Genomic DNA, 14,573 nt, shown 5'->3' on the forward strand with positions numbered 1-14,573 from the left:
TGGATGGATGGATAGATGATAGATAGATAGATAGATAGATAGATAGATAGATAGATAGATAGATAGATAGATAGATAGATAAGAGCTCTGGTGGTATACTTGTGATCTGCATGGTCAGCAGTTCAAAACCACCAGCAGCTCAGGAGGAGAAAGACTGAATTTTCTACTCCTGTAAATAGTTACAGGTTCAGAAACCCACAGGGAGTCGAGATGAGTCAGCATTGACTCATGATAGTGAGTTTGGTATCTCTGTAAACTATCAAAACTCAAACGCACTGCCATCAAGGCAATGCTGACTCATGGAAACCCTCTAAGACTGAGTGGCACTGTCACCTGGGGGTTTCCAAGGCTGTAAATCTTTATAGAGGCAGAAAGTCTCATCTCTCATCGTGATTAGCAGCCCAATGCTTAACTCTCTCTGCCACCAGAGCATCTTGCAAGGACAATAGGAGATATGTACATACTATCTATAAGAGGATTTTGAAAAACTTACGGAAGATGGGATTGAAAGACAATGGAGTTTATCCATGAACATTTTGAGACACACACACACATGCACACATCTCTATCTAGACTGAAATGGATTTATTTTCAGAAATGAAGTCACGTGATAGTAGGAAGGGTTCAGTCCAGCATCCATAGCTTGGACACCAGGCTGGGGCCACAGGCAGTCCTGGATCAGGCCCAGCGGTGGGCTGGGGATTCTAGTAGGATGCCTGCTTGCAATCTGGAGGCAGAGTCCTCTTGGGAAACCTTGGATTTTCCCTGAAGGATTTCAACAGCTTGGTTGAGCCCATCCACATTTTGGAGGATAATATGGTTTCCTTGAAATCAAGAAGCTTATGTTTTTAATCACATGTGACAAATGCCGCAGTAACATGGAGACCAGTGTTTGACCAGTCACTAGGTCTCCATAGCTGAGCCAGGTTGACACAGAAAACACTCCTAGTGACGGGAAAGCAAGGTCTTTCCCCAGCCTTCTCAGAAGTTCCTCGAGCTCCTGGTCATTAGTGCTGTCCTGGTCATTAGTGCTGTCATTAGAGTTAGGTGGCATCTGATCTTTTCTCTGTGTTCTTTGTCCCCGCCAGGGTGCAACTGTGGCCAGCGCCTCTGTGAGGAGACCACGGGAACATGCCTCTGCCCACCCCACGCGGTCAGGCCCCAGTGCAAGGTGTATGAGCTGCATCCCTTCAAATTTCACCCCCTGCCTGGTGATGATTCCTGCAACTGCTCTTGGAAGGGTGCCATGGACGCAGCGTGCGACAGGGACACTGGGCAGTGCAGGTAAGCTCAGGTGACTGATTTGGTGAGGCGTTAGGAGTACACTGTGTTTACCTCAAGAACTTAGCTTTGTGGCTGTTGAGGACAGAGCGTCCTAGCCAGGGTGGATTATGGGTATGTGGGGTGATTGGTCCCATCAGGCTTCAAGGGTGGGGAATGAGGAACCAGGTAGTGCCTAGGTGATCAGCTTGTCTCCAGCCACCTTGTAGGGCAAAAGCACAGATTTACACATCACTCAATGATCCGCTTCTGCCACAGCAGCCACTTCTTAGTTTCTGTTAACCTGTGGTGCTCTTTACCCACTTTGCTTCAGGCACGCCTTCAACACCTTCCTTCTAGTGTCACCTCACAGTTCTGTGGAGCCTGCCACCCAGGACCTGCCGCCGTGACTGAGGAGTGCCAACTGGGGAGGGAAGTGGGGCAGTCCAGACAGCCCGAGAGAGACTGACCTGAGGTGGGGTGGCCTTCAGAGGCACCCCTGAGCCCTTCATGTCACAACAGCTACTAGAGGAGGACACATCACGAGAGGCTCAAGCAGATGCTCTGTGTCTAATGGACTGGGTGTGGCGCCCATAGCTGGGGTGGACAGTGGCACTGAATGATAGTGGCCAAAGTCTCATGACTCCAAGTGACCAGTTGAATCAGCACCATTGGAGGGGACAAAGGATAGGGCTCAGTCTCCCAGAAAGAGAGGCTAGTAAGAATTACAAGAATTACAAATGTGCTTGACACAATGGATGGATGGATGGATTGTGATAAGAGTTGTACGAGCCCCCAATAAAATGATTTTTTTTTTAAAAAGAAGAAGAATTACAAGAATTATATGGGAGGAAACCCCAGCCAGGGTATATAGCATCCTGGCCATGATGGTAATCTGCAGGGGAAAGCATAAGGTTCACCAACCACCCTACTCACTAAAAATCCCTTCCACACATCTTCCGGGCCCATGGCTGCTCCAGGGTCTAGGGCTGGCGATGGGGGTGTGGGGGCTGAAAGGGACTGGAGTTGCTGGTGGCAGGTGGAGGACCTCCGCCTTGAGGGCATCAGCTCACTGCCATCCAGTGGATGGTGACTTGAGGGCGTACATATTTGCCTGTCCCAAGGAAGAACCCTTAACCACACCTTTCATTGTTGTCTGGTTCCCAGCACCTCCTTGTTGCTGGTAGGCCCTCGTCAAAGAAGCTGAGAGGAAACTTTAGTCATGAAACCTTCCAGGTGTGCATGAGTCCTCGCTGAGTCAGCCCAGCCTGCCTCCTTCTCCAGCCAGGAGCCTAGACTGAGTGTGATTGGCAGCAGGAAAAAACACTTTTTTTTTACCAAAAGGTCATTTATTATTTCATACAGTGAATACTTAAATAAGAACAATAAAAAGAGGTTCACAAAACTAGATGATAAGAAATAGTTTTAAAATACGAATGAAATACATTAAGTCATACCTGACAAAAAATAAGAAGACTATTACTTAAGATTATTTCCATACTTTCTTTTGACAATGAGAGATTTATATAATCAGATTCTTTAAATAAAAGGGCTAGAATATGCTCATAAATTTTTAGGAAGCAATGATAAATACAAGGACGCTTAGAATCCCTTTCATTGCTTTTAAAAACTATGATTATGTCGATGACTTTCAATCTATTTTAAGACTGATTAAAAGAGGTATCTGATCCCTGGACAGCCAGTGAAATCATGTGTCCAAGGTCCCTTTTCCTAGGGGGACTCAGAAAGGCAATAGCAAAAGGAAGCCTTTTTACGGATGGCCCCTATCTCAGCCAACTCCCACATTTGTAGCATATGTTTTTGTGGGATGGAGACTAAGACACCAGCACTGTCACAGACTTGGCATTCACAGATAAGAGGTGCTTCCAGCTAGGCATCAATCCACAAGCCTTTGTAACTTGGAGAAGCAATTTCATCGATGCACCTCGCTGAATAGTGGGAATAGTACCTACCCCTGGCATGCCAGGTGCTGGCACGTGTGAGCAGGGTGGAGCAGGCCCTTCCCACATAGATGGAGTGCAGAGATTTTCCTACACTGTACACGTTCCTCCTTCATCTTCTCTTTTCTCTGCATGCCTTGTCTCTGCCATGGTTACTTGTGTCTACCCCAACCTGGAAGTAGATATAATATTATTCCCTTGTATGAGTTTGTATCTTACTGGTGCCTCTTATTAGAGGGGTAATCTTACACACATTATTTTCCTTGTGACTTATTTTTTCATCTTTAAAATAAAAGGTAATGATGACACCTACCTCAGAAGGTTCTTCAAAGGATTAAATATTTCATGCAAAACCTCTTAAAACAGTACCTGACACACACTAAGCACCCAGCAAGTATTTGCTATTATTATTCATTAAGTTAGCTATTATAATTATTTGAGTATAACAAATGAATTGTCTAATGGGTACAGCCCTAGTGCTCCTGAGAAGGGAAGATCAAGAGCCTATCTCTGATTTACTTTCAATATGTTATTAGAAAGGACCAGGAAGTGAAGATGAATATAATGCTTGGAACAATGAAGGGCCAGTGAAAAAGGAGATGACCTTCAATGAGGCGAGGGACAGGTGGCTGCAGTGACGGGTCAAACCTAGCAGTGTTTGGAGGCGAGTGCAGAGCGCAGGCTGTTTCAGGTGATGGCACACCTGGTCACGATAAGTCAGCAGGCACTCAATGGCACCCAACAACATTTGACAAGTCCTTGCCTCTCTGCCTCCCTCTCGACTTCATCCCTTTTAAAGTTCCAGCCATTCTCCTGGTTTTAACACCCCCTCTCCCAGATCTATCACTTGACCGCCTCATCTCACCTACAGCACGCATCCATTTGACCTGAGTTCTCTTGAAGTCTCTACTTAGATGGACCGAAACTCTTTGCATGCCTGGCTCTTTATGTGGATGATAAAGGATCGGTTCTTGAAGGGCCCTTTCAGAACTTCAAATTCTTTGACTTAGATCTTGCACATATTTGAAACCCATATTATTGACTTGTCTTTCATGATATTTCCCCTTTAGGATTTTTCTTTTACACTTCTAAGTAATGGTGACAGTCTTCTCTCATTCCTCAAAGCTCGAAATCTAAATATCATTTAGAATCAAATCTTTACCACTACAGCCATCAGGTGTCCAGTTCTGTCTCATTTCTTTTCCGTTGCTCTGTGCTACTGGCCACCATCCTGGCTACGTCTTTTGGCCACCGTATGTTTGTATGCGATGTACATTTTTCTAGTTGGCCTTCTTTTGCCTTGCTTCCCTCTTCCCTCCCTTTTGCCTCTTCCCCTCTCCCTTTTCTCTCTCTTTCTTTTCTCCTGAAAGAAAATGAAACCAAACCAAACTCACTGCCGTCAAGTTGATTCTGACTCATGGTGGCCCCTGGGGCTTCCAAGACTTCATATCTTTATCAGAGCACCCAGCCTCATCTTCCTCCCCCGAGTAACCGGTGGGTTCACATCACCGGCCTTGTGCTTAGCAGCTCAGAACACACCTGGGTTCCTCTGTAATCTGGGAGGAACATGCGAAGTCTGAAACTATACTGATTTAGAAACCTATCTTGCCCACAATTTTGTCCCTAATATGAAGAGGTATGTGTTTATGAATATAATAATATATATATATATATATATATATATATATATAAAACCTGGCTGGCATTCCTCTCAATTCTTGTGAAACTATTGTGGTTTTAAATCCTATTTTGTTAGATACCAATATGTCTGATCCCTCCAACTATATGTAACATCTACTCCTGTCTGGGGGCTGTGTCTTCTGGGGAAGACACAATACCTTGTCATAAGAGGTCATGGTCTGAAGGGGGAACCTGCCATCATCAATAATAGCAGGACCGATGGTGACCGTCATTATGTGGCCCAGGTCTCTGACGGCAGCCATTCTATCTTTCCCCCCCTTAATTCAAACACTTATTTCAGTTCCCCATTACCAACAAGATAATGATGAACTTCTTGTGGTCTTTACCTACCCTAATTACATCTCCTTTATTTTTTTCCCCAGCTTTCTCCTCTAGCACTTTTTTTTCCCTTTTACTTTGGCTGGGACCATTTTTTTAAAAAAAGGAATATTGACCAGAGTGTTAAATGGTACAAGGGGAAGACAAAGGCAAAGGCATATCATCCAGAAGGAGGAGACCACTGGTATAGATTATAATGGTATCCAAGGGTTTGCAGATACACAGAACTTTAGAAAGGACACTAGGGGTCAAGGAAAAATGTTACAATTGTATGGTAGGTGGCAAATCAAAACGCCATAGTTATCAGTGAGGTTCCTGGAGAAGCAATTGGGATTGGGATCGATATATTGTGGTAAAACACACAGGGAAGCATTCTGCAATTATTGAATGCATGAGTGAATGAATGGTTAGAATTTGGATTCTGGGTTAAAATTGGAGTGTGGTATGAGTGGAATATTAAGGGATTCCCAGTGTTTAATGACTGGTGGGCAGAGTTCATCTTAGCCCCCCTGAGCATGGTGAGAGTGCCCACACCCGCTCTGATTCCCATCTGAACATTATGAGGTAGGATTTGGCCAAGTGCCCATCTCCTTGGGGATGACTTCACCTGACCTGCACCCCCAGGTGGGATCTACAGGCAGCTTTGGAGGGCAGAGGGGGTAGGACCCTGGGGAGCACAATTTTCCTGGAGAAGTTTATACTAGGGTCAGGCTGATTTCAGCTCGGTAATTTACAAAGATGTTCGATCGGACTTTGAAAAGGAAGGTTCATTGTATTCCTGGTTGTCATGGTACCACTCAAAATGTCTTCTGTTGCTTGACGGGCACAAGATCTATACAATCGTGTCCTCAATTCCTTAGGTGTTCCTCTTCGTGGTTTGGTTCTCACCTATCAGCCCAGCATCGTCTGCCCAGGCTCAGTTCTCCTTACTCTGCTCAGCATTTTGCTTGGTCTCATCTCCTCTCAGGCTCTGGGTTGCCTCTTACCTGCTGAGGCCCAGAGCTTTATCTTACATCACTGCCTTGGTTTTGCTCTTCCCTCTGCATCAGCTCACACGGGTGTCCTGAAACCAGAAGGCAGACAAGTTGATTTTGCTTCTGATCTTCACCAGCACAAACAGCCTCCACAGCACCCTCCAGGCAGCACACCCACGTTCCTTTAGCTTCCGGTGAAGTAAAAGGATAAAGTGGGTACAGCTGCCTGCCTGTCCTCACCCCCCAGGCCTGGACCCCGCCACTCCCTCAGGCGGGCATTCTCCTCTGTTGCCACCAAAGTACCTCTTTTGTCCCCACCTCTTTCCTTCTTCCTATTGCTCTTTATTTTGATTCCCTGTACCCGCGTTTATCCCCTCTCGATACTACCGGAATTCTTTGATTATGATGATGATTGTGAATCAGGTGGCTTTTACATCAAGGTCACCAGCTTTACATCATGTCCTCCAGTCCACCGTGTTGGGACGTGCTCTGGAGAGTCATTCTTCTTGTTTAGGGCTGTGCCGAGTGTTCTACTCCATGTCGGCACCAACATGCATCTACCCGTTCATTCGCTGCTGGTCGTTCGGTTGTTCCCATCTTTGGGCGGTTGGGTGTTCACTGCTGTTGTGTGCTGTGATGAACACGGTGTGTCTATCTCTCCTCCCGTTGTGTCTCTTACTTCTCTAGGGTAGAGCGATTGCTGGGTCATATGCCCAACTTTTGGAGGATGTGCTGTACCACTGTCCCCGGTGGTTGCTCTGTTTTGCAGATCCACCAGCAGTGTCTGAGGGGACTGGGCCACTTTTGATCATCAGTTGCACCTATGAGCTGAAGACTCATAGCTTCTCTAGAACTTTCCTTGAACCTCATGCACTTGCCAGTCTGTCTTCTCCATGATGGCCCACCCCTGTTGTCTCTCACCCCACCCCTACTTTCCACCGTTAGTCTTAGTTTTCCACACTATCTACTCGCTCCCTCAAAGCTAGACAATAGGGAGTCGCCCTTCCTTGCTTTGTCTCTATCTTGTCTCCTCGTCCAGAAACCCACAGTTCCCCAAATAGGTTTGGAGCCCATGGCGACTCTTCATCCAACGACCGTTCCTTCATTCACCCCCCTCATCTCTCTCCTGACTGCACAGCCTGCCTAGTCTCCCTGAGGCAGTTCTTCACACATGTCCACCTGTGCTGCAGCTCCCTCGGAAAACTTGGCACCATGATAACGAGGGGTGGGGCATGGGGCCTGGATGAACCCGGTGCTGTGCTCATCCGTTTGCAGACACGGCCTCATCCATCTTCACCCCACCCCCAGGCGGGGCAGCTCCGTTTCCCTCTCTCACAGATGATAACACTAAGGTTTGAGGCGCCGAAGAACTTGCCAGAATAGCCTAGCTGACGTTATGTCGGTGTGGGGCTGGGACTCTAGTTGGTCTGTCTTCTGTGGTCGGCTCTCAACAGCTCGCTTGCTGCCCGCAGGAAGTGTCAGCCCTCCCTGCCCTGCCCCGCAGGCCCATTCGTCAGCACACCCTGTCGGTCACCCGCCACAGTGGGGACAGCGCATGTGCTTTCTGTGCACATCTGCTGTTTCTCCCTCTGCTGCTGCGGGCTGGGATGCTTGGCCTCTCCCCACCACGGACCCTGTGCTTGCTCCTTAAGACTGTTCAAGTGGCATCTAATTTGGGAGCCTCCATGGCTTTCTGAGCTGGCTGAGCTGCTACCCCTCAGGGGCTGGTGATAGCCTTTTGGGACATTGTCACGTTCCCATTTCACGCTTTTGTGTCTATGGGAGCTTCTCAGGTGGTAGTGTGTCCATCCCTGGCTAACTCCACACCTGGCACAGGTGAGTCCCTGTTGGTGACAGTCATCGAGATGGCAGTTGGTGTACGTGAGAGCATTTTCTGTGCTTGTGCCACTCCCCTCTCCACTAAGCACCCATGGGCAGGCTCTGTGTCTACTCAGCTGGGTTTGTGTAGCAACTCCATGGGGGGCGGGGGGGGGGGGATACTTCAGAGCTGTTTGTAGAAAGCTGATGGGGACTTTTCTTGCTTTTGTTCGGGTGTAGATGCAAGCCCAGAATCACGGGCCGACAGTGTGACCGATGCAGTGCTGGGTTCTACCACTTCCCCGAGTGTCTCCCCTGCAGTTGCAACAAAAAGGGGACAAAGCCAGGAGTCTGTGACCCCGAGACTGCAGCGTGCCTTTGCAAGGTAAGGTGAACCGAGTGAAGGCCAGGCATGCCAAGGCCAGGGCATCAGCTGCCACCAGTATGGATGATCTTCACCCTGAGTCAACATATACAAATACGTGGGCAATGCCATTTGATAATCACTGTCTTATTGGGTAGGAATGGTTAGTCAGGAAGACCCTCCCCACCCACCCCCATCCTTCGGAAACTATAGCACCCTCTGAGACTCTGAGGACAAGTATAGACATTGGTCTCTAATGTATACAGACTTACAGGTTCCCTGAAACCCATTTCCGGACACAAGTTCATGATCTGTCCTCTGGAGGTGTTGCTGTGATGGGAGAGCTTCCACTCCCAGCAGTTGATTTCAGGTGGTAAGTGGGATTAGTTAGTTTCTCCATCTTGCAAATCCATCTGGTGCATCAAGATAGCTTCAAAATGTCAAGGGATGTTTTCCAGAATTGAGGGAATGCTTGCCTCCATCTGTGTGTGATATGAAAGTTAAACAAGCAGTTGGCACAATTGGCCGAGCGACATGCCCTTTAATGCGTGACTAGCAGCTACGTGCTGACATCATGTGTTGGCCTGGCACTTAGGTCTACGTAGCTAATTACAATCAGGGAGCCACCAGAAGGAATGGCCTCTTGTTTCCCCCTCCGTGTCAACAGGAACATGTGGAAGGCACAGGCTGCAATGTGTGTCGACACGGTTCGTTTCATTTGGACCCAGCCAACCCCAAGGGTTGCACCCGCTGCTTTTGCTCTGGAGCAAACACCAGCTGTAGCAGTACGCATAAGCGAAGGACTAAGGTATGTGGGGGGGGGGATGGATGTCTCTGTTTGCATTTAGTTAGGACTTTAGGTCGAGGGGGAAATGGATTAGCATGAAACTTGAAGCGTTGTGTGAATATTTAATGGTGGTGAGCCTTGTCCTGGCTGCCCTCTCAGCTGGCAGCATCCCTTCCACAGACGCCCCACACTTCTTCTCAAATGTCTCGTGCTCAGAGGGACCTCCCTGTCCCACTCCCAATAGAGTAGCCCATGCCGGTCACTTTCTAGGCTCTCACTGCTGGGTGTCCCAATAGCATGGCTCACTCGCTGATGGAGTCTACATTTAGTTTTGAAATGTATTCTCCCACCACAAGCACGCATTCGAAGTGCTAGAATAGGGTCTGGGACATAGTAGGTGCTCAATAAATACTTGGGAGCTTAAGGAACCCACTGCTATCGAGTTAATTCTGACTCTCAGTGGACACATGGGCTGCAACAAAGGATGCAGGGAAGCCAAGATGGTGAGGATGGCACTGGCCCAGGGGACAGGACATTCTATGACGGTCGCCACGATCACAACCGACTCAGCACAACAGCACACAAGAGACCATGGGCTTGTTGCTCCCCGCCCCACCGGCACAGCTCACCTCTGTTCTCCTTCTTGTTTTCCTTTTTCACTCTTCCTCTAATCCATGTTGCCACACATTTCTGTTGCCCACGTTTTCATTAACTCCCTGATGGAACTAAAGCGTTGGCTAGTGTGTTCCATGATCCAGTAATTCAAGACGCCTCTGTTGGGGTAATAAGTAATGTCTTCTGTGCAACAAGGATCCAAAAAGATTGTATACAGGTACACTCACACACATAACTCACTGTCTGTCTCTTCAAAAGATTACAGGTCCTTGATTGGAAAAACAATTAGTTTGTATATCTATTCTGAAGGCTTCCCTCCAACCTCCCCTCTCTCTAAAAAACACTGCCATCAGTTGATTCTGACCCATACGACCCTATAGGACAGAGCATAACTGACCACAGTGGCTTTCCAAGATGAAATCCTTATGGGAGTAGAAAGCCTCATCTTTCTCCCAAGGAGCAGCTGGTGGCTTTGAACTGCTGATTTTGTGCTTAGCAGCCTAAACTTGCATTCCACTATGCCGCCCATTCCTAACCCCGAGCCTTGTCAATTTCTACTTTTTTCCTATCTCATCTTTAACTCCTGGTTTCCTTTGCAATCAGGGAAATGAAATACTGCAGTAACAGTGCTCCATTTAAAAACACAAACACCGCCGGTACGTTTCCTCAGCAACCCTTTCTCTATACGGAGCACACGTGATGATGTTGTGATGGTTCTCCGTATTATTTGGACAGTTAATTTACTTGTTATTCTAACATTTATGGAACACCTAGTAGATCCCAAGCACCCAGCTGTGTGCTGGGACGCCAGGGCAGATCACAGAGGCAGGTGTTCAGCACCCTCTGAGAACTCAGATGAGGCTGGGCGGCAGTGGTGGGGTGGGGACTCTATCAGGGGTCCAAGGGGAAGCTCACGAGCAGACACTGGCAGGCAGCCTTCACAAGTAGAGTAGCTTCTGCATGTCTTTCCTGTGACGCTGCTTCAGCCCTGACCCCGTCTCCCTCCCTGGCTCTTGTGTTGCAGTTTGTGGACATGATGGGCTGGCGTCTGGAGACTGCCGATCACCTGGCCATCCCCACCTCGTTCAACCCGCACAGCAACAGTGTGGTCGCAGACATCCAGGAGCTGCCTGCAGCCATTCTCAGTGTGTTCTGGGTCGCTCCGCCCTCATACCTGGGGGACAAGGTACTGACATCTGCCCTTCTGAGTCTCCTGAGGGTCTTTGGCACCATTGCATCACTTACGGGGGTTTGGGAGGGAACATTGAGAAAGTCGGGTGAATAAAATGGAGCCTGGGTAACATGCGCAGCTGCTAACCAAAGAGTTGGAGCGCTGAGTCTACCCAGAGGTGCCTGGGAAGAAAGGCCTGGTAGATCTACTTCCGACAAAATAGGCCACTAACAGAGGGGGTCGCCATGTGCATCCGAGCTGACGCCATGGCCCCGGGTTACTGGGTACAAGTAAAGAAGAGGCAGGCCGCCCTTCAGGCACGAGGAGCCAAGTTTGCACCGAGTCAGCACCTTAGGGTCCAGCAGCAAACAAAGCCACCTTACAACCTTTCCCTCTGTTTTTGTTTCTATTTTTACTCAATGGTCCAGACTTTTCCTCCTGGAGAAATAACTGTTTAAATAATACCCGTTACCGATGGAGTAGATCTCACTTTTAAATGCCACTGTTGAGAAGCCTTTGTTTAAAAGCAGAAGAAAGATGCCGTGCCAGGAAAGCCAACAGCTGCAGCGTAACTGGTTCACGCAGTAAACGAGCACCAGGCCTGGGCCCAGGGTCACAGAATCACAAGCCCCGCCTCGCCTCCTCCGAGGGGATGCTGCCTCGGAATGTCTGGGCCCCCTTTCTACCCTCCCGCAGCCACCCCTCCTTTCTCCATTAGCTTTGCTTTAAGGGTAGGAGGTATTAGGACCATGTGTTAGTCTGGATAGACTAGAGAAACAAATTCATAGCCACTCATGTGTATAAGAAAGAGCTTTAGATACAAGAGGAATTGAATATTGAGAAACCATCCCAGCCCAATCCAAATCAAGTCCTTAAGTCTGATATTAGCCCATATGTCCGATACCAATCTATGAATTCCTCATCAGACTCACGGAACACATGCAATGATGCCGAACGCAGGAAGATCACAGGCCAGTGGGTGGGAAGCCTGTGGATCCAGTGGCGTTGTAAGCATCTCAGCACTGGCAGGGGTCTTCACGTGGCTCCTCTAGCTCAGGGCACTAGGGCAGTTCCATGTGTCTTGTCCGCTGCAATGTCTCCCAGGGAGTGAGCCGTGTCCCCCCTCCAACAAGCTATTTATCTCCTTAGTGCCTCCAAATGAGGTCATCAAGCTGCAATCTGGTCCACAGGCTAAACTCCACCCCTTCACTCTTAAGCCTCAAATTGACAACAGATTATGTAACTACCAGAGGCCAGCAATGCAATTGCCACCAGAAAACTAAGACTTCATCTGCCACACCCTTGGTGGAAAGTCGGGGCCCTGGAGAGAGTAGTCAGCGTAGTTTCCGTGCCCAGTGGAATTCATAATCATGCAAACATCTACTGTCGGGGGAATTTCTAAAATATTTTTTCTGGGTTTCATTATCTGTCTGAAAGAGATGAGCAATATTAAATCATTTTGGTTTAGTATTCACACTGGAGAAAAATCATCTTATTTCTTTTAATATCAAGACTCTTTTTCTTTTTATGAGAAGTCGCTCCTTGCTTAATCTCACCCCTGCTAAAAAGCGCTACAAATGATGCAAAGTAGCATAAATTATAACAGTGCAGGGCCATCTCCTCCTCCCTAGAAGGGACTGGCCAGCTGATGGCCTGGGTGCATCGTGCCCGAATTGGCATGGCCAGGTGCACCTCAGCGCCCGTGGCCTTCTCTAACGCTGCCGTTCGCATCTCCTTTCAGGTGTCCTCTTACGGTGGCTACCTCACTTACCAAGCCAAGTCCTTTGGGTTGCCTGGCGACATGGTGCTTCTGGGGAAACAGCCCAATGTGCAGCTCACTGTAGGTATCAGAGCGTGGCCCCAACGGCAGAAAGGGGGAGTTGCTGTTGACACTGATTCCAACTGAGAACCTCCTGATTAATGTTCTGCAAAAAGTTTGCACAACCTTGTTCCCCACACTGTGTGGTAACTAAAAAGGAAGCCTGGAGCACGTGGCGGCTCGTCGGCATTGGCTTCTAGGACCATCTTCACCCCCCCCAATGGTTCCTCCTATCTCCCCTCCCAAAGTCCTTAGCTGCGTCTCACCGTGCTTCTGATAAATCACTGCCTCCGGTAAACAGTCTTTTCTTTTCCTTTTTAGTCATTTTATTGGGGCTCTTACAGCACTTATAACATTCCAGACATCAATCGTATCAAGCATATTTGCACATATGTTGCCATCATCATTTCCCAAACATGTTCTACTTGAGCCCTTGGTGTCAGCCCGGTAAACACTCTTACAGGTTTCTTTTTAACAGTTCCGTTGGCATTCCATCCACACATCATACAAATGCCACCGTTCAACCATAGCAAGGAGAATTGGACAATCCAATTGACTGTAGGACATTTTCTTTTCTATGTTTCCATCTATGTAGCCACTGTTTGAGTCCTTCCGGGGTGCTGAGCTCCGTGCAGGGAGGGGGAGCCCCAGGCTCACAGAGGGTAACACGTCACAGGGGAGATGAGAAGGCCGCTACACTCTGCAGGACAGGAAGTGCTCCAGAATCCATGCAAGGCTCCATGGGAGCAGGGGTGCCCTGGGGGCATGTAGGGGTGGATGTCCTACTCGGAGAGGCTCTCTCAAAAGCCTTTAGAGAGCAGGTTAGTTTTGAGCTGGGCCTGCTAGCCTGGGTGGGAGGGGGTAAATGAGCTAGGGGCACACTAGGGCAGGACGCTGTGCTCCAGGGGCGATATCAGAGGCGCCAAGGCATCGAAAACGAGCTTGGAAGGGAAGCAAGCCAATTGAGGCGGAGTTCATCTGACCCCTGCGTGGCCAGGTGGCCTGCGCGGTGTTCTGTGCAGTAACAGGGAGCTTGACGATACAAACTGTGGGGAGCTTTCCTGGCTTTTAGAGACGTGATGCCTGTGCCCCATGCGCCCGGCATGCAATTCAGAGCTGCAGTGGAGAACATTTCTTGAGGGCAGGCCGATGCCACATGACGTGTTAACCGCCTAGAAGGCAGCGCACAGTGCTGGAACACAGGTTGAGGTGCCGCAGCCGGAACTTAATTCTGTTTCCGGTTAAGGTGCTGTGACTTCGAGATGCAATCGCTGCTCCTGGGGCGGTGTCTTGTGTCTCTCGCTGTAAACCAGGGACCAGCGGGTCTCACCCGCGTCCGCACAGCGAAGGGCCCCACTGGGTGCCTGCCCAGACACAGTGGCGGTGTAGTGTGTTCTTGGGTACGTGTATAGATGGAAATGGTTGGAAACGCTAGGAATGCTTGCAGAATATCTTACAAAGAAAGCACCGGTGGTTTTTGTTTTTTTTCAGTTTTGAAGATTTGTTTTTATTTTTTTAATTATATTTTTAATTATTATTTTATTTTATTTTATTTTTTTCAATCATTTTATTAGGGCTCATACAACTCATCACAATCCATACGTACATCAATTGTGTAAAGTGCATTTGTACATTCATTGCCCTCATCATTCTCAAAACATTTCCTCTCCACTAAAGCCCCTGGCATTAGGTCCTCATTTTTCCCTCCCTCATGAGCCCTTGATAGTTTATAAATTATTATTTTGTCATATCTTGCCCTGTCTGACGTCTCCCTTCACCCACTTT

General features: G+C 48.3%; 1 protein-coding gene across 1 annotated transcript in view; it reads left to right on the forward strand.

The window, feature by feature from the left end:
- The window catches only part of LAMA3 (laminin subunit alpha 3), a 259,097-nt gene that overhangs the window by 141,768 nt on the left and 102,756 nt on the right, over window positions 1–14,573 (forward strand). Inside the window, 5 exon segments of the mRNA XM_045296310.1 lie at window positions 1,089–1,284; window positions 8,273–8,417; window positions 9,064–9,204; window positions 10,823–10,984; window positions 12,711–12,809. Coding sequence (XP_045152245.1) covers window positions 1,089–1,284; window positions 8,273–8,417; window positions 9,064–9,204; window positions 10,823–10,984; window positions 12,711–12,809 — 743 coding nt within the window.

Source organism: Echinops telfairi, unplaced genomic scaffold, assembly GCF_000313985.2.
Source record: "Echinops telfairi isolate 266 unplaced genomic scaffold, ASM31398v2 ScPeMD7_7400;HRSCAF=8409, whole genome shotgun sequence".
NCBI lineage: Eukaryota > Metazoa > Chordata > Mammalia > Afrosoricida > Tenrecidae > Echinops > Echinops telfairi.